Here is a 26,166-nt window from a genome sequence, read left to right on the forward strand (position 1 = left end):
CAATTTTAATGTAAGTTAAATCTTCAAAGTAGCTTAGGTTTATAATTTCTTTATTCTTTAACAGTGTAAACGTTAAAATGCAATCTTGATATTAATATGAAAATGATGACCTGTTTTATTGATTTTTAGTGATTTTGTGAAAAACCGTGAATTTTTAATGTCATTTTGTAAAAAAACAAGCGCGGTCACCCCATCTTTTTTCCCAGTTTTAGACTATTCACATATGTAGGTATTCAAAAATCCCCATTTAAAAAAATTGACATTACTTTTACTTTTTCCGATCGTACATCCTTAAGGGTCAGCGCCATCTTTGTTTACATCGCGCGCTCATCCAACATTCGATGTACCAGCCGAGCAGCGATGTCGTGCCATATTTGTACAGTGCGGTCTTGGTGAACTTTCGTTATTACCTTATAATATTTTTCACCTTCAAACAGTCGTAATACATTTACTTCTGTTTCTTTTATCAGAAGTTATTTTCAAAGTACAGTATGGAGTTTCAGTATGGAGCCATTCAATGCGTGCCCGTTACGTGCCCGTTTTTAAGGAAGCTCGATTGTATTGTTTGCGAAGGCAGATGTATAATAATTTATTTTATGTTATTATATTTTATTTTATCTGTGTATCTACCTGTTGATTGCTGGTTGTCTGCAATACATCAGAAATAATGTCGTTATCCTCTATTTAATAAATCAACTGACTGTGTATACCAATTATTCTCTCAAATATATAATAATAAACTAGTCAAAATCTAGTAGTTACCTGCCTCATGTGATCAGTTGGTAAAAATACTGATTGACAGCTATCTAAAATTAAGTCTTTCTAATTTGAAATGGAAGTCAGGGAGCGATCAATTTTTGTACTTACTTAACGAGTAAACACACACTTTGTAATACCATTCCAAAGTCAATAAAATATCTGTTAATGCTTTAAAACTGGGGAAAGTTTTTTAAAATTATTACAAAATGCGTTAACTGTTATTACAAAGTGCGAATTATTACAAAATGCTGATACCCTTGTTACATTTTGCGTAGACAATTTTTTTATTACAAAATGCTGATACCCTTGTTACAAAACGCGTAGACTGGTTTATTACAAAATACTGCAGACGTTATTACAAAATGCGTCAGTTATTACAAAATGCTGATACCCCTTATTACATTTTGCGTAAGTTATTACAAAACACGTCAGTATTACAAAATGCCGCAGCACAAACCCGAAGAAAATAAGGTCACCGCTAAGTGTTCCACTACGTGTAGCTGAAAATTATTTCTGTTATGTATCTTTATTTGTAAACCATAATTGATCGCCACTGGGATAATTTGAATACTATGGTAATGCTATGTGTAGACCAATGAATCTTAAGTTTCAAATATATGACAATAAACCAGTCAAAATCTAGAAGTTACTTGCCTCGGATGATCCGTTAGTGAGAATACAGATTGATAGCTATCTAAAATTAAGTCTTCCAAATTTGAAATGGAAGTCAGGGGGCAACCCTTTTTTCTTTAATTTCGATTACCGTGTAAACACAGAATTTTAACACAGAATTGTAATACAACTAAAAAGTCCGTCGACAAAATATATGTTTATGCCTTGAAACAGGGAAAAGTTTTAACAATCACTAGAAAATGCAGTAACTGTTATTACAAAGTGCGAATTATGATGATAAAATGCCAATATCCTTGTTATAAAACGCGTAGAGTGACTGTTTTATTACAAAATACAGCAAACGTTATTACAAAATGCTGATACCCCTATTACATTTTGCATATGTTATTACAAAACGCGTCAATATTACAAACTACCGTAGTACACACGCCGTTCTCGTGGCAATAAAATATGATAGGATAAATTAAGACATGCAAGCATGGAAGTCGAGTCGCTAAAGTTTTAGCTATTCCGAATAATCGAATGGGTTGCTGACGGTCTATTCCCTGGGATCGTTTTAATAGCTCAGGAACGTCGCGGCTCCAGTCGGTACGGCTCAATGTGAACGTCATACCTGGTGATAAGCCCGAAAGCTACACCTCATAGAATGTAAGTGAAACTGAATAAATAAGTACCGTATGATCTTCGGGAAAGCGACATAGAAGGCACAAAACATCAAGTCATTCGACAAACAAAGATAAATTGTCCTTCATCACAAAAAAAAAATCCGAAAGTTCTCGATCGGAATTGAACCTAAAGCGCATAGCTGCAGTGCAGACATCTGTCGCCAGCTTGTAGCCTGAACACACAGTCGATTGTGAATCGTTGTATATCGGCCACTGTTTCCAATACATATCACAGTGTTTTCGCAGGCGACTGTGCCTGAAATCTGCAGTGCAGCCCGTGGATGTATTATTGAATTAAGTCGACTCCGGATAACGTAACAGAGTTAACTAGTTTCAATCAAGTGACAAAACTTTGAAAGTATCTACGTGCGAGATATGTGTCACTGTAAACATGACAGTCCGTAAGACGTAAGCATTGATAACCGAGATCAGGAGTGACGAACTGACACCGGCAGAGACCTCCGCGGCAGCGTTTTGGCCGGGTAGTCTGGGTAACAGTGGGTCACGTGCCATCGAACGGAACGTTTATGGGCCGTTTTACTCATAAATCAAAGTAATCCCGGGAAATAAATCCCAGATCGCCACAATGTTTTCGCAATCCTCAGAAATAATTTTGATCCATCCACACCAAAACAAAAAGTAAGAGGACTGTTCATCTGATAAATGTATAATCCCACGCTATTTTTCTCCGTTTGACGTCGTCGTAAATAAGTATTTTTTCGCGGAGCCGCACAATGGCGCTTCTATTTCACTTGTGACATACTTTTGCGGCTATATGTCTTTTTTCATGGACGCACCAAATTGCCACTATGGTTGGTAAGCTACATTTGTGGAGATTAAATACATTTATGGAGGTTACAGGGTGTGCAGATCGGAAGAGCTCGACGTCACAGACCGCGCAATAACGGTCTATTAAAATGTCAAACGACTTAACACCTCAATTGGCTTGTAACTTTACATTAATTCACATTTTCGAGGGTCTATGATTAAATTTATTCCGTTGATTTTTTTTGTAAAGCTTATGAAATTTTCCTTTTACCCTATCTTCGAAACGTCCATGGCTCCTGAATTACGATGCTGGACGCGGGAAGACAAGGGAGAGAGTGACGGGGGTAAATTATCTCGAGTACAAAGGTGATTAATACTTCTAGCAGCTGTTGACACCAACATAAATAAATTTAAACGACACAGTCTCACTTTTCGATTTGCACACACATCGGATATGTACATTCTTAACGGTGAATGCGCAAAGACTCTATATCCAACGGGACTTTCAGATCGATTCACAAGAGTATACGAAGCGATGGAGTCAACCTTCAAAAAGCCTGTGCTGTTTTTCTTAGCCTGTCTCGTCATCGCTTCCAGCACTATTCTCTTGAGCAGAGCCTGGACGAGCCCTTGTCGTGTCGCCGCGAACGGCTATGCATTGAGTCGCTCGTTTGTATCATCAGGAAATACCACGTCCTCGCACGACACCGGGACGGAGGCGCCGCCGCAACCATCGGTCTGTCCGACGTCGACGCCTCGAAAGCACGTACTCTTCGTCGCCAAAGCCCGGACTGGCTCCACTTTCATTGGCGAGCTTTTCAATCAGAACCCGAACGTTTTCTACCTGTTCGAGCCGCTGCGAGTGGTTCCGGATATGGTGAAAATGGATGCAATACCGGAAACTTACAGCGGGGATATGTCGGCAGAATTACTGAACAGCTTCTACCATTGTGATTTCTTAACCTACTACGTGTATCATATTCCAAGGTGGTATCTTGCTGTCTCTGAAAGCAATGCTATGCAGAAGATATGTAAACGATACAAACGGTGCACAAATGTCTCAATTTCTGACCTCAAAGAGGAATGTCTAAAGTACGAAGTCATGGTTATTAAAAGCATACGCGTTGAAGATCTGAACTACCTGATGCCGATGCTCCAGCAAGAGTGTTTCGATTTCAAGGTGGTACTGCTCGCTCGTGACCCAAGGGCAGTCGCCTCGTCCAGAAAATACTTCAAATATCGCAACCGAGCGAACGAAACTTTGTACGAGCTCGGTATCGCCAAACCTTTGAACGATACCACCACCCGACTTCACCCGGACAACGTGCACGACTACTGCAAGTGGCTTGGGCGCAACCTGGCTGTTTTAAGAAACGCCCAATCGCGGGCGAGGAGACGAATTGTCGTGTTACGATACGAGGACGTCGTGGCAAACGTGACTCAGAAGGCTTTGGAACTTTACAAAATATTTGGAAGCAGAGTAACCGAAAACGTTCTCAAGTGGATCGCTGACAATACCCACAGTGATGAACACGTAGAGCGGGGATCCATGGCGACAAAAAGAAACTCGACAAGTACGGCGCTAGCCTGGAGGTCAGATTTAAGCATGAACGATGTAAAACTGGTACAAAGCGCTTGTAATGACGTCATGCAAACACTTGGGTACAAACTTATTAAGCGGGAATCTGAACTCATCAACACGTCTGCATCACTATTAAATCCACTGCCCTTGAAATGAGGATTGTAAAACATTAAACATAAACATTCTGCATTCAATTTGGTCACACGCTTACTTAAAAACATACATACATACATACATACATACATACATACATACATACATACATACATACATACATACATACATACATACATACATACATACATACATACACACATACATACATACATACATACATACATACATACATACATACATACATACATACATACATACATACATACATACATACATACATACAAACATACACACACATACATACATACACACATACACACATACATACATACATACATACATACATACATACATACATACATACATACATACATACATACATACATACATACATACATACACACACACATACATACATCCATACAGATGAACACATATACACACAGACAGACATACGCACGATTATAGTAAAATAGCTTTCAATACAATAGTGGCCAGGTTGTTGGGTATCATAATCCGGTTCAATATGTTCCCCATAAGATGTTCCCGATCCCTGTACTTACACTAATCCTTCACAGGATTTTAAATGTGAAAACATTTGATGGGCAAAGATCGAAGTGGTTCAAGTCGGTGAAATAAAAAAATAAAAAAATATAAATCATTTATAATTGTTTCTTATGTGTCTCTCGTATTTCATACAAACATTTTCGGTATTTGGCAGCCAAGGCCAGGTTTTTTGTTTTTGCAATTGAAGCGTTACCATTGAGTCTGCGCAACAGCGAGTTAGTTTCTGCCGGATTCCTGGTGAAACTCCCCAGTGTAGCGTGCACCCCACTCATCGCGTTTACCCATAGACAGTAGGTTCACCTCAATTCACACGTTTCACATCATGAAAGCAGAACACAAATCATCGCGTTCACCCCACTCAAACGTTCACAAATCGCAGACTTGAACCAAGTCTAAGGCAGACACTCTGTTTAGATATGAACGTATTCGGGAACGACAAGCCATTTTTACTGCGCAAGCTGTGGTGTTCTTAGCGGCTTTTGTTTACATACATTTCGCAAATTCCTCATGAATGCTCACATAAGTGTAAGGACACGTGTTGCGATAATAGGCATATCGATATGTCACAGATCGTCCGTGTTAAACTTCGGACGGACGGTTTAATTTCGTATCATACTCACAATACGTGTCTCAAATATGCATTGGCTCGATCTAGATTCATAAAGGCGTCGTCGGAACCGCGCCTGTGCGACTTTCTTGAGTGCAAACCTCGTATTCCACTCACGATATTTAGATCATCCAGATACCATGCGTGGAATACGTTGCTTGCATGACGTCAACACCGATGCTACATTTACAATAGCTATATGTGTATATGTTATGACAAACATGTTTGACTTTCATCAATCGCAAACGTACCCTGGACATAGTGTTAACATTTGTTTTATGGGGCCCATACCGCCTTTGAGCTCAGTTCCCACGACCCCTCCTTTTAAACTTACATTACCTTTGGTCATCTATAAGGCTCAAGCTGTGTTATCGATACTATAGATATTCACAAACTTCACGGCATGGGGATTCCAAATGTGCTCTTGGGAGTTAATTAGCTGGGCCTTTTTGCTATGAATTGACGATTTGCATAAAAAGCTTGAAGAAGCAAGACCAGTTTGAGTCTACAGACCTAACCCTGATTCTGCGACAGAATGTTACTTTGAAAACAGTACTTACGTTTTGAATTTTCAAGTCTTTTGCTTTTAATGTTATAATCCGTACGTCAAAGACCAACGCCACTCTGGGGAATATAATGCCACTTTCTTTCTGCACATTACAAGGGAATTTTATCTCCCGAGAGAGAGACAGTGTATTGACGGATGACAAACTTTGCATTTGCTCAGCCAGTATAGAAATAAATGCTACCGTACCATCATGGTGCTTTTCTAACGCCACGTCATGGAAACCTGTACTTAGACACAGAACTGTAGATTTTCCATAATTCCCGGGAATTCATCAGTGAAGTCTAACATATCTCCCATGTCGGACAACTTCATAGTCTAGTTGTATAAATTTTGAAAATGTACTTTTAAGCATACCAATCTTTTCGATTCTCACTTTAAATGATTTGGAAAAGTATGCATGATTGAGAGAGAAGATAACATCTTTAAGTTTGTAAAAATTTCCACTTATTGTGATGAGATGCAAATGATATGCGGTTAAGGTCTCCTCGACTAAGTTTCAGCTGGTTGCTCACTTTCTACTATTTTTATAGTATTTTATACAAAGGCACAGACTTGTTCTACCTGCAACTTAAAACTAATAGTGATTTTGTAGCTCATTCTTTACTATTTTTCATAGTTTTTGGTAGCCGGACTTCGTGTTCGTGTCGGCTACGTTGACGATCTGCCGAAATATTGGCCCTACATATAACGAGGGCGCTGTTTCCCAGTAGCAACATATTCATTACATCGACTCTTCAAAAATCCCAGAATTTTACGTCAAAACAACACCCTATGGTCTATGGAACTTTAATGCTATAAGATAAGCTACTTTGGACAAGGATTGGTTGGTTTATGGACGGATGGCGGTAAATGAAAGCAGAGAAAGGTGGAAAACGTCCACGCAAAGTTCAAGTGAAATGTGCAACGTGGAAAATGGATGACAATAGATTATGTAAGCGTGTTTTCATGTGGGACAACTCGTTATGTGTAAATAATTGGAGTTTCGAAATGAATGAAATTTTTGATTCTGTAGACATTGATGTTCTAGACAATGGAGGTCTTTGTGATATTCGTACTTTAAAAGAGAAACTCCATGTTGAAGCAGCAGACTCGTGGTCAAACAATATAAGTAATATACCAAAATTACGTACCTACAGACAATTCAAATCACTTTATGGAAGGGAGTCATATTTGTCATGTAACTTGGATCGTAGTACACGTTCTTTCTTGGCTCAATTTAGATTTGGAATTTTACCATTACGGGTAGAAACAGGAAGATTCAGAGGGGAAGCTTTACAGGACAGAAAGTGTATGTTTTGTGAACAAAATGCTGTTGAAGATGAAATTCATTTTCTCATACATTGTTCTTTATACAATGGATATCGTGAGAATTTATTTGGTATTGCTAGAAATCATATCGATGGCTTCCAAGATCTTACTGATACACAGAAACTGGAACACTTAATTAAAAACATTAGTCGAAGCACGGCGAAATTTATCGCCAGGGCTTATGGGAAAAGACAATCCATATTATACGAAAAACGATAAGAATTAACCTTTGTCATTGACCTTTTTCCCACTATAATAATATAAGACAAGTAATCTTTGTAATGTTTTCTTTTCTCATGTATTTGGGCACAGTCCCTCATATGAAATTGTACCACTTTCTAAAAGTGACTAATAAGCCCGTTGAGGCTTGGTGTAATGTCACTAGTCACTATAATAAATATCTATCTATCTATTGGCCCTACAGGCTAGATGTATGGACGCCGCCATGACTGAGCGACCTCTGTCGGCTTTCATACCGCATTTACCGGCAGTTACAAGCTGCCGAGGATGAAATGAAATCTAGAAGATCCCCGTGTCAGCAGGAATAACTAGACTTGTCTCAAGTCTGTGATTTGTGAATGTTTGAGTCGGATGAACGTGATGATTTGTGTTCTGTTTTCATGTGAAACCCGTGAGTGCGGAGAAGGCGATGAGAGAGGTGCACGCTATACGTGGGAGTTTCACCTTGAATCCGACAGAATCTAACTCGAATCTAACTCAAAGTTAGGGCGTTCAATCGCTAGGAGAGCCTGGCCTGGGCTGCCAAATTCCAAATAGGTTTATATGAAATAGGAGAGACACAAGAGAAACTATAACAAATTATTTATTTTTTTAATTCACCGACTTGAACCAAGTCTAGAAGTTAACTAGCCTAAATGACAGGTATTGAAAGATACTGTGGTCGCTGAAGTTCAACCAGTTTCCTTAAAAAAAATCGACACATGCTTCCTTTTAATCACAACCTGTTAACATCAGTGACGTGATGAAGATGACTTATTGCCGGTACTTCCTGGGACTCGTAGGGAATCCCCTACATTGCCAAAATAGCCAACTTTGAGATATTTAGCAAATATTCAGCTCTGTCATTGCGGAGATATTTAGCAGCTTTAATTTTCAGAAGATGTATTCTTGAACGTCCCTGAACTGTAGAGGGCTCCATACAGATTACACGAGCAAGTTATCACATGGGTTTAATTTTTTTTTTCATGATTATAACGACACACATTTTGCAGGCCTAACAAGTCGATATATGCGATAACAAAAACATATTTTTATGTTATGGCTTCTTTGTGTGTGCGATCCTTTGTGAAACTCACGTCCTGAATTTCACTATATATAATAAAATCGCGAATTCTGCCGTCTAAATTTGCTAGAACACACTTCTCTTCTAAAGTGATGGACTCCCGCCTTTTAAATTTCCATACTTCTTTCCTCAAAAATGTCGTCATTCCATTGTCTCTTCCCAGGGCTCCTTTCTGCTTTTATCATTCCATCATCATTCAGTGTAGGAGATTAGGATTTTCGTCGGCATACTAATCGGCGAAAACGGATTAAGATCAATGCCGAATATTCAGTGTTTGCAATCACATTACGCAACGCAATGCAAACGGAGATGCTCCTGTGACCCGTACATGTCCTTCAGTTGATGACCGTCCCTCGACAGGCACACTGGTCAAGGTATTAAAGTCACCGGATTTACCTTTGCAGGGGAACACAATCGACCCTGCTCCATCTTACAGTTATCTCCCAACCGACGAAGTGTCCGGTGAGTCGACATTTTTTTCTTGTGTAATGAACTCACTGCCGAATGAGTTCTGCAGGGAACTTCACTGAACCCTGCAGGGCAGCATTGGAGCTAAAAGGGTTTGTGAGCTCCATGCTCTGGTGTGTACACGTGTACATGTTGTGTACACGTCACGGTAAAATGTCTCCACTGGGACAACTATCACGAACACATTGTTCAGTGTTCTCAAATTTGTCTGATTTTATGCCATTTTGAGTTGGTAGGTGTTCGAAAGCAGTGACTGGTGTTGTGTGTAAAGTCGCCTGCACATTGGAAAAAAAAAAGTTGCTCGGCTAAACTTCCGCGCACAAACGTTACTCCCTGTTGCAACAATTGAAAACATCGCATCGTCACAACACAGACGTTCAACGTCTTACTTAGGCTTGGTCACGGCATGGAGGTGGGAAGTCTCTTCCTACCTCCATGGTCACGGTCACTCCACTTTGTGGAGTGACCGTAGCCAGGTGCAGGACCCTGTTTCAGTTGGTTTTGTATCAGCATATGAGAAATGCGCTGCGCGACGACTGATCATATCTGTTATAAGCTCTGATCGGTCTCTGATAAAGAGTAGTTGAGAGTAGTATTGATACAGGAGACGTATATCAGACGGATAAGCTTTCAGGCGTGTATTCAGAGGACTTCGGTACGGAGGTTTACATAATTACTTAATTTTTTCCCCTTATTCTGTTGTTGTGGCCACCTGTTTGACACACGAACACTGTACAGACACAGCTGTATCCAGTGGAGAATTTAAAGGTTTGTTCACCGGCCCTCCACCCACCAGCTGGATGGAGAGGCCACGGTTCTCCTTTGTTCCTCCATAGTTTCTAGGGTCAGCAATTTTTATAAGAAAATATTGATGCCGAAAAACATTTAAAAAGGGATGGTGATCATCAGTGCTGGCGCACTAGAAGCATAATCCCTATATTTGTGTGTGTGCGCGTTTTTTTTTTGTTTTTTGTTTTGTTTTGTTTTGTTTGTTTTTTGGGGGGTGCGTGTTTCAAAATCCCAATAGGGATTCTGCAGTGACAAAAAATAAAATATCAGACCGTGATACCTTAACAACTGCGATATCTTAATTACGACTTTAAGAAAGAAGAACGGAAGAGAGAAACTCGACAGAAGAGAAGAATGAAAATGCAAACGCGGGACACATATCCCGGTGTGGTTTTAAACGAGGGGACTCAAATTAATGTAATTATACGACTTCTACGCATTACTAGCTCCGATAAAAAATGGGACTAAAATTACAACGTAAAAACAAAAAATATAAATTGCACATTGACAGAAGAATATGGACTTCTGAGAACGTTGACAGTTTCTTTGTATCAATGTGTAGATTTTGCATAAGCTGGCATTCTCTACACAAATGGCACAGCATTGCTGAAACACATTTCTCATCAAGGAATTTCGTCTTTAGGGGGGAAGGAGGGCTTGATACCAAAAGTAAAGAATTGCGTTTCTAGTGTGTCAACTTTTATAATTGACGACGCCTAACCATACAAAATTATCAAACCTTTCAACGTGTCTGTTTATGTAGAGTACTGTATCTATTAATGATGGTAAACAGGTACTGGGACAGACCATAGACCCTCGAGAAAAACTCGAGAGTCTATGGACAGACGGTGTAAAACCAGGCCCTCCAGACTTCAGAGACTCTGGAGACGGCCCGATTTTCGCATAGAGTTGTCGTTCAGCGCCAGGCCAGTTTTGCAAATCTGTCACCGACCACAGTCTTGATCGAGACTTATCCCTGGTCTGTGGGCATATAGATATCAAAACAAAGTAAATTGAAAGCAAACTGAAGTAATATTAATTATTTTGGAGTCACCGTCAGTGAAGGCATGGAATTAACTTTGAAACAAGAGGTCCGTGGTGAAGGCAATGCAGCGTTTAGAGACATGGGCCAGTCTAGTCTGGATCGCAGTGCTGTCATGAGCCGCAATGCTGTCATAAATGAAGCTGACTCACAGGCTTTCGGTTGGAAGCAATAGTTTTGCATGGAGTTCCAGGTCTTGTTCGCTGTTCTAGACTCTCTAAGTTCTATATTTTTTTTTTTTTCTCGAGGGTCTATGGTCTTTCACTACAAATATATGGACTTTTTTACACATACATAACAAAAAAATTTCATTTTGACTGCACAATGGAAATTTTAAGCCGCCACATCAAACGATTGATTACCCCGTGCTCCATTGTCTTTATTACAATTAGTAAAAGGTGTTGAGCTCTTTACTTCTCGTAAAACCCTGGCTTAGCCTTTACACACCTTGGCCTTGTGAGGGGCATCCCGACAAAAACTCTGGCTTTTCTAGGCTTTTCTGTGATTTGTTGATGTTTTAGTGGAGGGTGAATGCGATGATTTGCGTTCTGTTTTCATGTGAAACGCGTGAGTGGGGTGAACGCGATGAGTGGGGTGAACGCTATACAGGGGAGTTTCTCCCGGGAGAAACTCACTCACTACTGCGCAGACTCAAAAGTGACGCATTCAGTCAATCGCTGGGAAACCCTGGCCTGGGCTGCCTAATTCCAAATAGGTTCGTATGAAACAGGTGTGACACTAGAGAAACAATTATAAGGCCCAAAAAATAATAGGTTTGTTTCTGGTCATTGACATGTGGCAAAAATGATGCGGTGACGCGATTTTTTTATTTCAGTTTTTTTTTTTTTGTGGAATTTGATACATTTTCCCCTTTTTTCCATAGGGGCAAATTAAAAAAGGGGGGAAAAAGAGTTGACGCGCACACTTTGAAGTGATGCCCGCGCTGACCAGAAAACAAATCAATATTTTTTTGGCCTAAATGATTGTATTTTTTTTTATAAATTCATCGATTTGAACCAAGTCTATGGCTTTTCGTGTGTATACGAATTCGTATGCAACTACGATGTATCACGTGGATATCACAATGCTTAGAGATTTTACCAAATCAAGGGTAGGTCATGGGGAGGACCATAGCAACGACTGTAAATTCATTATTAATAAACCTTAAATGAGATCAATCGAGAGCAGGGTAATCCATGGTACCAATGCTGTAACGATAATAATCAGAGGCTGGGTGTATGGTCTCAAAGGGTGTGGCCAGTTGCAGTGAAAAAATTAAGCAGTAGAAATCATATGCAATCTTTATGCATTTTCTTTCTCCGGCGGTGCTTTTTGTAAAATTCCAGTCATTTGTGACAAAACACTACGGTTACCATAGAAGCATGGAAGTGTATACGTGTTGACACAGCTTCTTCGCGTACATGCCAAAGGTCAGCGTGACTTTAATTACAGATGTTTGATGTAGCCATTGGTAGCACCATAGTGTAGCGATCGTCACAGATGTTGTAGCTATGTAAATAAGGCAGCGCTCAAATCCGTTGCTGTTACAACAAATCGCTTGATGGGCTTTGTATACAGGCAAATAAAGACAGCGGTTTAATTGTTCGGAAACATGAAACGTCGGAAAATCGTTGGACGTAATTTCTCCGCCTGGTAAAGGTAAGGCTTCGATTTCATTTACTCCCCAGCCCGCCGCTTGAAATTATCGCGCGATTTTCGGTCTCAAGATTTTACAACCACGCCTGTTGAATATGCATAAATATCGGAGAGCGCTGAATTTTTAAAACCGGTTTCTGCAACATTGGTTACGTAATGATGGTAGTTCTTTCTAACTGTATGGTTACGTATAAATGGATTTGAACCAAGCATTAGAAGAGTTGTCTGTGTACTTCGCCCCTATTGCCTGTCACTGAATCAACGGCAGTGCTGCATACACTCCCAGTCGGATCGAGGACGACATGCTAGCCGTAAAATCCGGCGCTGACATTGAAATCGTCTCCAACGACATCACCATGCTTGCAAAGTTGATAAAAATATTGTCTCCTTATCAGAGACACGTGATTCAACGGTGTGATAATATTCATGTTCCATAAATTTAAGTTACATAATGATTGAAATAATAATTTATGTACTAGGTGAAATTAGTGACCACGTACATAGTACAGCAGTCAATTTTTAACATAGTAAAGTTATCATCCGCACAGAAAAGCCGAAATTTTCGCTTGTCCGATCATCTCGTGCAGATAATTTATTTGCGCCGTGGCGAGCCTAATTTTGTAATAAACGCTATTTCACGCTCGCAAAAGCAGTAACCAATATCGTATGCCAAACTGGCAGCGACGCCAGCTGCTGACGAGTAGGACAGCGGGCACACTGTGGGTCGTTCAGTCATAATAAGTGTTTTGACCTCAGTCTGACATTTTAATCCGCAAAAATACATGTATAGTCTACGACCTTCATCAGCACCTTCCCCTATAAAAGCCAGATTATCGTACATCTATGCAAGTGTAACAAAGCCACGCTATCGATCGGACAAGGGAGCTACATGATCGGACCTGCCATGTTTGGTCTCAGAATCACACAATTTTGTCATGTTTCAGGCATTCATTGTCATTGAATATATAGCGACTAATCTTGAGTTGCAAATAAACTGAAAAAAAATGTTCCTTTTTTTGTCGGAGAACGCATACGTTTCAAAATGTGTTTCTGTACGACCATTTGACCCCTATTTGCATCATACGTCACGAGAGTGCCCATCATAATTATTCACATTTATCATACAGTCAAAGCGATGTCGCATGAGAATTCAAAACTCCCGCACAGTGTATGCAAATGCTTCGTCATCGAGCAATCCACAATCTGAATAAAGGGACATAGGCTGTAACTTGTGGCAAGTTTTTCAGTATTCGGCTTCTTTATATCAACTACCATGTCTGACCCTAATCCGTTCGTCATGCTGAAATTTCGAGTATTCTTTTTGTCAACACAGCTTGCGTGTGTGTAGTGATCATTGTTTATTGTTTACAAATGAATTCTAGACAGGACTTGAATATTGTTTTCAACAACAACAATGTAGATTATACTCATATAGGTTATGTTGATATCCTAAATTGTACTTGACATTAAATTACAGTTTAGGGATTCAATGCAGAAACTGTAAGGAAATCACAAAACAAAAGTTCTGAAAAAATGGCCAAAAGATACAGCCTATGTAGCTTTAAAATCAAAATCAGGTGTAGAGTATGGCGACGTCTTTCGTTACGCGGTATTCTCTTGCTGCGATACCGCCACGCCGTAACTCTACACCTAATTTTAATCAGATTGTAGTAATCCCTATTGTGCGCCCACGGTCCTGCGACCTCCGACAGATTGTTATCGGTGCTATGATGTCGTGCTCTCGGGCACCGATGCCATTTCAGGAGTGCCTCCATGGATCGGATTCGTCTGGCCGTAGTAATGTGAACACGGTGATTCGGTCCGTGACGGTCGGGACGTTGGCGATTTGACCCGACTGTGTAATCAAATGTGGAATTGTACTTTGGATAGTAGATTCGCTTCAAGCATGGATGCAAGTCGGTGAATTTTCAAAAACTAAAATAATTTGCATCGGTTTCTCTGGTGTTTCTGCTCTTTCATACAAACCTTTCTGAAATTTGGCAGCCCAAGTCAGGTTTTCCTATCGGATAGAACTCGTTACCTTTGAGTCTGCGCAGGAGTGAGTTAGTTTCTGCCGGATTCCAGAAATTAAAAGAGATTTTAAATTCCAAATGGCCGCTTCACCCTTGCACCTAGACTTGGTTCAAGTCTGAGATTTGTGAATGTTTGAGTGGGGTGACGGTGATGAGTGGGGTGCACGCTATACAGGGAACGTTTGAGAGGGGTTAACGCGATGATTTGTGTTCTGTTTCCATGTGAAACGCGTGAGTGGGGTGAACGCGATGAGTGGGGAACGCTATGCAGGGGAGTTTCTCCCGGAATCACGGTGAATCCGGCGGAAACTAACTCACGACTGCGCAGACTCAAAGGTAACATGTTCAATCGCCAGGAAAACCTGGCCTTGGCTGCCAAATTCCAAATAGGTTTGTATGAAAAAAAGGAGAGACACATGAGAAACTACTGCAAATGATTTTATTTTTAGAAATTCACCGACTTGAACCAAGTCTAATAAGACCCATAAAACACTGAAAAAGCGTATAACACTGTCATAAGTGTCAAACGGTTTATCATCATTTTAGATTCCCCACCATTTTCAATAATAATCGTGTGACAGAGATAATAAAGATTACAACAACAAATTAAAAAGTGGCCATCGTGTGTTGTGCATTCAAAGTAAATGGCATCATACTTTTTTCTTGCATGATAACGATGTGTATGTGGGCGAAATACTACGTATTTTGTACTTTTCCGTGGGTGCGCCATTCAATGAGTGCGGCATCCGTTTATATATAGTAGGCATGGTCCAAATCAGCGAGCAGTGATACTTCTATATATATACACGTCCTTCAGTTAGCACATGTACACGAACCAATTATATTGAAAATAAAATCATGAAAACAATGTATGATATTCTCAGCTATCGTGGCTTTAAGCTTTCGATTTCACTAGAATGACGGTGAAAACTCAACAATTTCACTCTACCGGCTTTAAAATGAGACCAAACAGGCAACAAAATAGAAAAATGTTGACAAATAAACAGAAAAGAGCGTAAAAGGTTTCTTTACCCGATAGAAGTCTTGATGGTGACGCTGACGAATAAAGAAAATCGTGTATTCCAGCATTAGCAAAGATTATTTGTCATATTGTTGGTTTTTTTTGCTTCACATAAAATTATATTTATTATGGTGAAGTAGGGATTGATTTAAAGAAAATGTTACGCATAATGATAGAAAGAGAATACTCATAGGTTATTACCCATTATCGCCTGTTCCTGTGTCGTATCAGCATGAGTGTCATTTGTGCTGCGTCAGACATGAGACGAAGTCGAGTGTCTGACGCAGCACAAATGACATGAATGCTGATACGACACAAGGAACAGGCGATATTGGGTAATAACCGATTTATCATATACCCATGCCCATAATTTTAGGGAATTTTTACTAATAGAACAAAAAAAACTTTAATTTTGAGGCTTTACTTTATTACGCCCTGCGCATAAATATCAGAATGTTTGTGAACAGGCTTCTTCATAAAGTATACGACGAAGATGTCAAAATCACGCGCGACATCGCTGCAAGTCGTCCATATCTCAATGAAACCCAAGAAGAAAGACACTGGGATACAAAATCGTCCTACAGAAGGAACATTTTAAGGTGCAATATGCTATTACAACTGTAACCGATCAAAAACTGCTCAGCTTTAAATCTATCCTGATTTCGATCGTCCATGGATGTAAAATTTTATTTATCTATTTTTTACATCCATGGATCGTCGTACGGCGCGGAGAGGGGACGCCATTTTGTTAGTTTACCTTTAGAGTTGCCATGTCAACAGTCGTCGCGCGCGCGACATCGCTGTCATGCCACGCGCTCACTACCTATTCGGTGGAGACCGTGCACAGTGCCGGCGCCGTGCGAACGGCAGAATGTTTGCTAGAACTTGACCACAAAAATACCATGGGAAAACATTTCAAGACTCAACGTGATATTTCCGTATTTTGCAACCAGAAATACCCGTGTTCCTCGAAGCCCTTCAAGTTTTTACGTCGGCGACATCGCTTCGCAGGCGGGGAGCGGCAGCCATTTTGTTGTTTACGTTGTTTACCAACAAACTGCTAATGTAGTTCGGGAAAACTCTAAAACTGATGACGTTCATCGTGCATATCTCGACGTTTACCGTGAAATATCACGGCTGATATTTTACGTTGAACGTCACTAGGATGTAGCAATATGGGCATGGGTATATGATACTCCTTGGTATTTCTACAATCTGAAGTGAAACACTGCTTAATGGAAGTTAAGTGATATGGTCGCTGCTTTAGTAACGTTTGTGTGCCGCTATGTATGATAGCGAGTGTGTCCGCATGCCCGCGGTGCTTCCTGAACTTTACAGCGTGAGGAGCGGTCGCAGTCAGAAAAAAACTGTAACAACTATAGCTCGTTTGATGAACCACTCTTTATGATGGGTGGCGATTTAGTCTAGAGCGGTTTTGACTGTGATGTCTTCGCTAGGCGACTGGGTGCCGTACGATGCGAGTTCGAATCCGATCGAGAACTTGCCGTCACGGTGTTTTCAAAATCTAACAGCAGGCATGAATAACAGTGATGCTAAACTCTGACAGCCACTATGACAGCCAGTTATGTTGATGGTTCACTCAAACAGTTTCAAACAAACTTTCATTTTGAGTGACGCTGTATGAGATGAGTGTACAAGAATAAAGGTGCATATTAAGGTCACATTCAATACGTTACGTGTACAGTTCCTTCCTTCGGGTAGAATTAATTAACTCAGCAAGCCTGTTGCCAGACCAACTTTCGAGGGGGAGGGGGCAGAACCATAGCTTTCAAAGGATTTTGGAAGTCTTTCATAAATTTACATATTGAGAGAGTTGAAAATCCTGGGGCGGGGCAGACTATGGCCTAGACTAGCTCCAAGTCCCAATATCAAAACAATAAATTGACGGAGCAAATTTCAGCAGACTGGCGCGTTCGTGCTCAATAGGCTGTTGCGTATATCGTTGGGTGAACGTGTTGTTTGCCGGCCTGAAATTGCTGCTGAGAAAAAATTAGCGACCGGGGAGGGGGCAGTATAGCTGAGTCTGCTCAGTTAAACGCAAACATATGGAACAAAAATTACCTTAATAAGAGACATGATACTTTAAAATCTCCCCGCAGATCTTCATGGGGAACTAATGTTGTGAGATTGCTGTTTTGCGTCATCAGGGACATATTTACAATATGGTGTCCTATCATAGACTGTATCTAATATAGATGGATACAGTGACTTTTACCACGGCCAATGCATATTGAATATTGTGTGTATATGGCACCTCACTGTTAACAATAGGCTGGTACTTAATTTATACATGCATTTCAGTGTACCTGCTCGTTATTCTTAATTGGATGTTTTTTATCTACTATATTTAGACTTGACATGATGTCACAGAACGGGGTACAGAGACCTTATCAGCGAGACGCAGCCACTTCCCAGTGACCTCTGGAAGGAACGCGGCCGGCAGCAAACGACGTGGAACTGCGACCGTCGAGATGGAGCCATTCTCCAAAAAACCGCTGCTGTTTCTGTTGGCATGTGTAATCGTCGCCTCCTGTTTGTTCCTCTTCAGCGGTGCCTACATTCGGCCGTACCAAGTCAACGCAAGCAGCTACGCGTTGAGTGGCATATTGCCCGGGTTTGGAAACGCCACGGCTGCAAGCGATGGGGAGGCGTCAGAGCAGCAGCACCCGGCCTGTCCGACGTCGACTCCTCGGAAGCTCGTGCTCCTCGCCGCCAAGGCACGGACTGGCTCCACTTTCATTGGTGAGCTTTTCAATCAGAACCCGAACGTTTTCTACCTGTTCGAGCCGCTGCGTGTGATTCCAGATATGGTGAAAATGGATGCGATACCGGAAACGTATCGCGGGGATGTGTCGGCAGAATTAGTAAACAGCTTCTACCATTGTGATTTCTTGACATACTTCGCGTATCAAATTCAAAGGTGGGGTCTAGCCATCTATGAAAGCAAGGCCTTGCAGAAGATATGTCGATCAAGGAGACAGTGCAAAGATGTTCCAATTTCACGTCTTAAACAGGAGTGCTCAAATTATGACGTCATGGTAATAAAAAGTATACGCGTGGACGACCTCGGTACATCGTACCGCTTTTGGAGCGAGAATGTTTCGATTTGCAAGTGGTGCTACTGGTTCGCGATCCGAGGGCCGTTGCCTCGTCACGCAAGCATTTCAAGTTCCACTACTCCAGCTACAGAACGTTGCAGGAACTAGGCATCGCGAGGCCGGTGAACGACAAAACCACGGAGCTGCACCCGTCCAACGTGCACGACTACTGCGGCTGGCTGGAGCGCAACATCGCCGTGTTGGAGAACGCCACGGCTAGGGCGAGGAGCAGAATCACCGTACTGCGATACGAAGACGTCGTGGCGAACGTCACGCAGAAGGCCCTGGATCTTCACGAACAGTTCGGCGTTACGCCGACCGACGACGTACTGCGGTGGATATCTGACAACACCCGGAGCAAAGAAGAAGTGACGAGAGGCTCCATGATCACGAAGAGAAACTCCACGAAAACCGCGCAAGCCTGGAGATCGGATCTCAGAATACACGATGTCGAGCTCGTGCAAGGCGCTTGCGGTGACGTCATTCAGAAACTTGGATACAAGCTAATCGACCGGGAATCCGAACTCACAGACATGTCCACGCTTTTATTAAATCCCCAGCCGTCGATAGGAGAAGTTTAAATATCAAGCAAAACTTTTGTTGAACGCTTTTCGAAGGATGCCCACCAACACCATGACCCCAAGGTCAAGTTGCGAACCAAGCGAAAACGTGTATTCTTGTAAACATCGACGTAATGATGGATGGTACAGTAAACATATAAAATAAAGTCAGCCACTCGAGAGTTGAAATTCAAGGGTAAATCATGACAATCATGACATGACAATCATATATATATATATATATATATATATATATATATATATATATATAATATTTTATGTTAAGTTCAAAGTAATTACATATATATACACCACACCCGTATGATGTTCTTCAAGAGGTATTTGAAAACGTCGAATAACTCTTGTATTTCTTTTATCCTCATATGTGACTGTAACTGTGAGCTTGCTCTTAAATTGATTTCTAAATAATTTTGTTATGATTAATTTCTAAATCGCTTTGTTATGTGAATTTTTTTAAATTCGTTAACAGTTAATTAGAAAAATTTCCTTTTAAAAAGTGCAAACAAGCCTGGATTTGTTTGAAAAACAACTCGAAACAATTATTTCTACCTCCTGTCGTCACAACCGTATCGAATTATAAATATACGCTTGATTACGTATTCTAGAATAAAAAGGCGATGGACAATGGGTACGCGAGTCCCAATTAACTGACCAATTGCAAGTAAAGAAATGTGGTACAGTCAGTGTTTTTTTTATATCATTAGCACACGTACAACCCCTAGCGAGAAAACTTTGTACAGAATCTCGTTTTCTATTTCTATGTATCGTTTTTTATTGTAGTTGAGAAACAAAGAATGTGCTCATATTCCACAGAGTTAGATTCCACAGAGTTAGATAGGACAGTGTGAACAGCTGTTTTGTGCGTATGGATAAACCTGTGTATTTTATGAATAAATTTTGTCACTAATTGGATCTTTACAAAATTCATTTGATAACGGGTGTATTACTGTGATCACCCTTGCACACGTACTCTCTCTCTCTCTCTCTCTCTCTCTCTCTCTCTCTCTCTCTCTCTCTCTCTCTCTCTCTCTCTCAACCATACTTGCCAAACCCTTTTTATCGTCATCCATACGTGACACAGTGGTATTTCCTGCGTATATACTTAATGATCGAACATATATATGAATAGTGATGTATTCACACATTTTGTTCATTGTCGCTTAAGCTACAACGCGCCTCCGGGACACGGAATCTCAACCTTTTCCATTTCTTTTTTGATCTACCACTTGTGAAGGCTCGCTTCAAAGCTCTTAGAGTGTGAAAAAATTTCTCTGTCTTAGCTTTTCGAAAATCAAAAATTTAATATTTCCCCGTAGAGTTTACATATGGGTGGCGACCATATGGTATTAACGATTGGAAATAATTTGGGATAATTGGATGGTGAAGTAATGTCGATTTAATCTATAAATGTTATCTCATCTGCTTTTCTTTTTATATTACACAATTGTTTTTATGAGTAATTTGCGATATTGGGGCATCATTCAGCTATATGACACCAAGTACTCTTGAGAAATTTGCAAAGTGTGACAATACAATTATCCCAAATTAGTTCCAACTGTGTTAATTTCAAATATCGGTAAATGTTACGTAATTTGCTTCTCTGATACATGACTTTGCATGTTGACCCATGATATTTATTCTTCTTTTGGTAAGATAATGGTAGTAAGTTTCATTGAGGAAAGGCGGAGCGAAAATGTACATCTTTCACTTCCGAGACGCACACTACCTTCATCAGACGCAAAACATGCGCGACTTTTGCAATTCTCAGTCTGCAGGACACAGGGAGGATAGTCGGTAATTTCAATGGCCTAATGGTGACATATAAGTTGATACAGGCACATAGTGTCCGTTGCTAAGTAACATGCACGTACACGACAAAAGAGGCTCGTTGTCGCGGTTTCGCGGGAGTAGGGATGGATGTTGTTAGGAGAGCTCCATTTCGTTTACTGAACTAAAATTCGAAATAACTTTTACATAATTATGTATCGCCATTTGCAGTATTAGGTATGGCACATTATATAAACTTATTATAAATTTATAATATGATATCTGATTTATGTATAGCCATACATTATACTTCCCAAATGATTTATGGAAGTAATTGATACCAAAATTTCAGATATTAAGCAGGATGTTTTGCGATATTACGGACCCTTGTTCAACCCTTTGAGCGCCAAAGTCAATTTTTGTCTTTATAGAATATATTCCTGTCCTATTTTTTCAGATTTTTGCCAAAATTTTGATAAAAAAACTGTAGTCAATAAATGTGATGTTCATTTGGCCCAAAATAATTTTAAAAAAATACAGAAAAATTGATAAAATATTGTACTAAAATTTTGGCACGAAAAAATATCAACACTCAACGGGTTAATATAGCCTAAGCCATGTCTCAGTCTCGTAACTTGTACTTCTGGTGTGTCTCGCTTCAGCCACGTCGTGCCAAGAATCGGCCGTTCCCATCCCGGGAAAAATAGACTTACCATGACGGCAGCAAATTCATGACCCTGTATTCAGAGCAAAGTGTGCTGACTTAAGAGAATGAAAACGTGGATCATCACATATGAATGAACTGAAAGCACCACGCCTCAGAAACATGTTCTGATTCTCAAACTTTCACAACATTTTAAAATGTTCTTTTCACCTACCTCATATCCGGGCTCATTTTGAAGCTTATGGGTTAAATGCATGTTTCTCCCTCTTAGTTTTATTAAAATCCCCCCAATCGGATTTTATTCTTGATTTGGGAAGAGAATGTTTGAAAGTTTGCTCGAGGAAAATTTAAACAAAAGTTTATTCATTTTTGAGGCGTGAACTCCTTTAACAAGATGGATCTTTGAAAATTAATTGACCCCCTCCCTCTATCGGCACCGGGCCTGGTTGGAAAAATAAACATAATAACCCCTCCACCCTGCACTCACCCCACAATTTCAGCCTGAGATGACTGGCATGGATTTTGCCGGTTCCCCTGACTGTAAAAAGTGAATACTCCCTTAAAGACGGATCCCAGTCTGAATATCAACGTCAAGCATATGCGTATGTTCAAAATAGACACCAATTGAAGTGCGGTAGGTGACAGTCCCTTCAAGATGACATACTGTATTCGCAGGGAATTTGTAGTTCGCTCGAAATTTGGAAAAAGTCTGCAACTTGCAGAGTCAGCTCAAGCGAGCAGAGGTTACTTTCCATAATATAGCAGGTATTAAGGCTGCGTTCACAAAAACGTTTAGGGGAGCTGGATGAATTCAGGGGGATTCGAAAATTTTTGGAGTATTAGAGGGGGGACTTGAAAAATTTTTCAGTTCCCTTTTGTGTTTTAGATTTTCCAATTCCAAGTTTTTGTAGGTAATTCAATGAAATGTGAATACCATTTTTATGTCATCCAATTGTTGTAATGTTTGTAATAATTTAACAAAATCTAGAACCACTTTGTCACATTTCATGACTTTTATCTCGAAAAAATCTAAACGTGTGCTTTGTCATAAAAAACCAAACTTGAGCCTAGTATCTGTGGGCAGAAGTTGCAACTGTTTGTGATTTTTGCAATATTTCTATGCAATATATGCAGTTTCTTGCTGTCTCCCTACAGCATGCTCAAACACACAATATTCAGTTTGTTGACAAAGCCTTTATATATAAATATGTATTAGGTGATAATTTAATTAGAGTCCAGACTGACAGTCAGTTGTCAGTGATACAAATGCATGATACACATACAAAGGCTGTGATAGCAAGCTGAATACTCGACAGTTCAACATGCTGTAGGGAGTAGAACAAGAACGCAGTTGTATAAACTGAACAAAAATATTGTCAAAATTATACATGGTAGTTTAAGAAGAGTTTGGGTCAAATGACGCTCATGACAGTGAAACATATACATGTACCCAAGATCAGGCCAGAGAGCAAGACATGAAAGACCAGGAGACTTGAAAAGTTATTACGGATTTTTGAATTCTGGCATATGAGAATAATCAAATATTAAAGAAAAAAGATAGGGTCACCATGCTTGTTTTCTAAATTTTCAAATTCTCGTCATAAAATAATACAAAAGTAAAATGTTGAACAGTAAAGACTAAATGAAAGAATATGTGACTAAATGGAATTATTTTTTAACCAAATTTACCATTATTTTACCCAACATTTCCAAGATTAAAACATTTATTTGATGGAATATTGTAACTTTCCAGTATTGTCAATTATGAGTTGCATCTAATTCATATATGTCTTATAGTTTTGAAACAAATTTTGATAGGTCACTGTGCTCAGTTTTTTTACAATATGGCAATTAGCCAGAATTCACAATTTGCCCACTCTCTCATGATTGTCATTTTGTGTGCTCTTCGGCACGAGCAATTGATCCGGCCAGAGTTGGATTAAGTCAAGTTGGCTTGGATTGATAAATCCAAAAAGTTCACTGATGCCTTTAAGATAAATCAATTTAAGAACTTGTCTCAGGAATATGACTTTACAAAGTGCTAATAGCAGGTAGTGTTGAACACCTGTGAGCGGAACGCCGCAATACGTGTTTAATTTTTTCTGCGTACACATCCTTTACAAATATGTGGGCTTGTGATAGTTGGGGGGACTTAAAAATTTTTCATCATATTGAGGGGGACATTTGAAAATTTTTTAGGGTATTGAGGGGGGAATCTGAAAAAAAAAAAAGATTTCAATCGCGATTCCTCCAGTCCACCCTAATCGTTATTTGTGAACGCAGCCTAGTGCAGCTTTAACACAGAGGTTAAAGATTTGGTTTTCGTCACACTGCATTTCGTGTAATTATCAACCTAGTAATTGTGCGACACTGAGCATGCGCAATAGCGTCACCATCTGTTGCAATTTTGAATATGTGGCCCGCATTGTGAAAAATATTCACGCGGCTGGCGTAGTTTGTCCAGAACAATTAATTTCACATTTCCATTTTTCTGTATGAACCAATATCCGGCATACTGCGCGGTGATGACAGAATTCCCACATGATTGAAGCTTGCCTGTCTGTTTGTCGTCTCTGAGTTCGTACATGTTGCCATCACAATCGCTTTATATTTCTGTAGATTGTGCGGAACAGTCCAGTTCGATGCCGGCAATATTTATATCGAACGTCAAATATTTATTGTCACGTGTCACAGCTGGCATGAAAACAATCGAAGAGCCCAGCTTCTATGGACATCGCTAATCATGCTACGGACAAGGTTGTCCGCAATCACGATTTTCATCAGCGGAGCTTATTTCCTGGTCACAGCGAAGCTGCTCTTCATGTCGTGGATGCCATGTGAGTGCCCCTACACTGGCCAGGGTTCAGCGATCGCTGGTAGACATCCTACTCAGATTCATGGTTTCACCCCATGGAATTCGAACGGCAGCGACGACTCTTCGACCGTCCATGGCGATCTAGATCTCCGCGAGGCGTCGAGACCTCTGCGACCGACGGGCGAACAAGCGGCTGATTTAGACGAATCGTCAGCGGAATCAGGAGTAAAGATTCTGTTGGTTGGAAAGGCAAGGTACGGATCCACATTCCTCGGGCAGTTTTTGAACGTACACCCCGACATCATGTACATCTTTGAACCGATTCGTGCCGTGCACCTCATGGCGCGCAGTGGCGCCATACCAAAAAGTCTGATCGACGCATGCGCTGTAGAGATCCTACAGAATCTGTACGGGTGCTACTTCCCAAATTACTTCGTCCACAGCAACTTTATGAGTTGGAAAATAGGCGTTTTCAACAGCAAGGTCATACGTCTTTTCTGTGGAAGCGAGAATGACTGCACCGGAAGGGAGACCGAAGACTTCAGTGTTCTGTGTCAACTCTACAATCACATCGCCATCAAAGTCATCCGACTGACCAGCGTTGCACTTTTGGAAAGGCTTGTGACTACCCATAACTACAACTTGAAGATAATTTTCCTTGTTCGAGATCCGCGCGCGGTGGCGCTGTCGCGACGAACCATGAAATTTCCGCCACGGAGGCGGAACGAAAGCCTGCTGAACTTACAACTGGTAGGGCCGCCCGGCGCGAAACTGAACAACCTTTCACCAGAGAACGTCAACTACGACTGCGCGAGGTTCCGAGAAAACCTGCGAGTTATCGAAGACCCGCCCGAGTGGCTGAGAGGAAGGATAATTCTGTTAAGACACGAAGACGTTGCCATGGATACACTGGGAATTGTTGAGGATATTTATAAATTTGTTGGCGTCGATATTGACGAGAGTGTCAGGACAGCCGTACAAAAACACACGCAGTCGAAAGAGGGCGCCACAGACAACAACATGGAGACGCGCAGAAATTCAACCACCGTCGTGCACGCGTGGAGGAATGGTATTTATTATGATGACGTCATTGCAATACAGGCTGTCTGTGGTGACGTCATGGAAAGGCTGGGCTACGAGCTTGTGGAAAGTGAAGATCAACTTCGAGATATCCAAAACTTCAAAGTATTTTGACTTTTCGTCATCATTGGCGAAGAAAAAATCGTCATCCAAGCGGGAAACGACGTCAAAGAATAGGGTTGCCCGAATGCACATGTTTAATGTGTCAGGCAATTAATATGTATTAAGATGTATATTGACATAACAGTTTTATA

The 26,166-nt window shown here is 40.6% G+C and overlaps 2 protein-coding genes and 1 long non-coding RNA gene across 3 annotated transcripts; all 3 read left to right on the plus strand.

Annotated features, from left to right (window-relative positions):
* The first annotated feature begins 3,360 nt into the window (after window positions 1–3,360).
* On the plus strand, window positions 3,361–4,563 carry LOC139130308 (carbohydrate sulfotransferase 3-like). Its single transcript, XM_070696064.1, has one exon. The coding sequence runs from the start codon at window positions 3,361–3,363 to the stop codon at window positions 4,561–4,563; it is 1,203 nt and encodes a 400-aa protein (XP_070552165.1).
* Window positions 4,564–9,003: 4,440 nt separating this feature from the next.
* Window positions 9,004–20,509, plus strand: LOC139129464 (uncharacterized). Its single transcript, XR_011551589.1, has 2 exons — window positions 9,004–9,339; window positions 18,259–20,509. It is a non-coding gene; the product is annotated as an uncharacterized lncRNA (long non-coding RNA).
* Window positions 20,510–24,760: 4,251 nt separating this feature from the next.
* Window positions 24,761–26,026, plus strand: LOC139130309 (carbohydrate sulfotransferase 1-like). Its single transcript, XM_070696065.1, has one exon. The coding sequence runs from the start codon at window positions 24,761–24,763 to the stop codon at window positions 26,024–26,026; it is 1,266 nt and encodes a 421-aa protein (XP_070552166.1).
* The last annotated feature ends 140 nt before the right edge of the window (window positions 26,027–26,166 follow it).

The sequence above is a fragment of the Ptychodera flava genome, chromosome 3 (assembly GCF_041260155.1).
Source record: "Ptychodera flava strain L36383 chromosome 3, AS_Pfla_20210202, whole genome shotgun sequence".
Taxonomy (NCBI): Eukaryota; Metazoa; Hemichordata; class Enteropneusta; family Ptychoderidae; genus Ptychodera; species Ptychodera flava.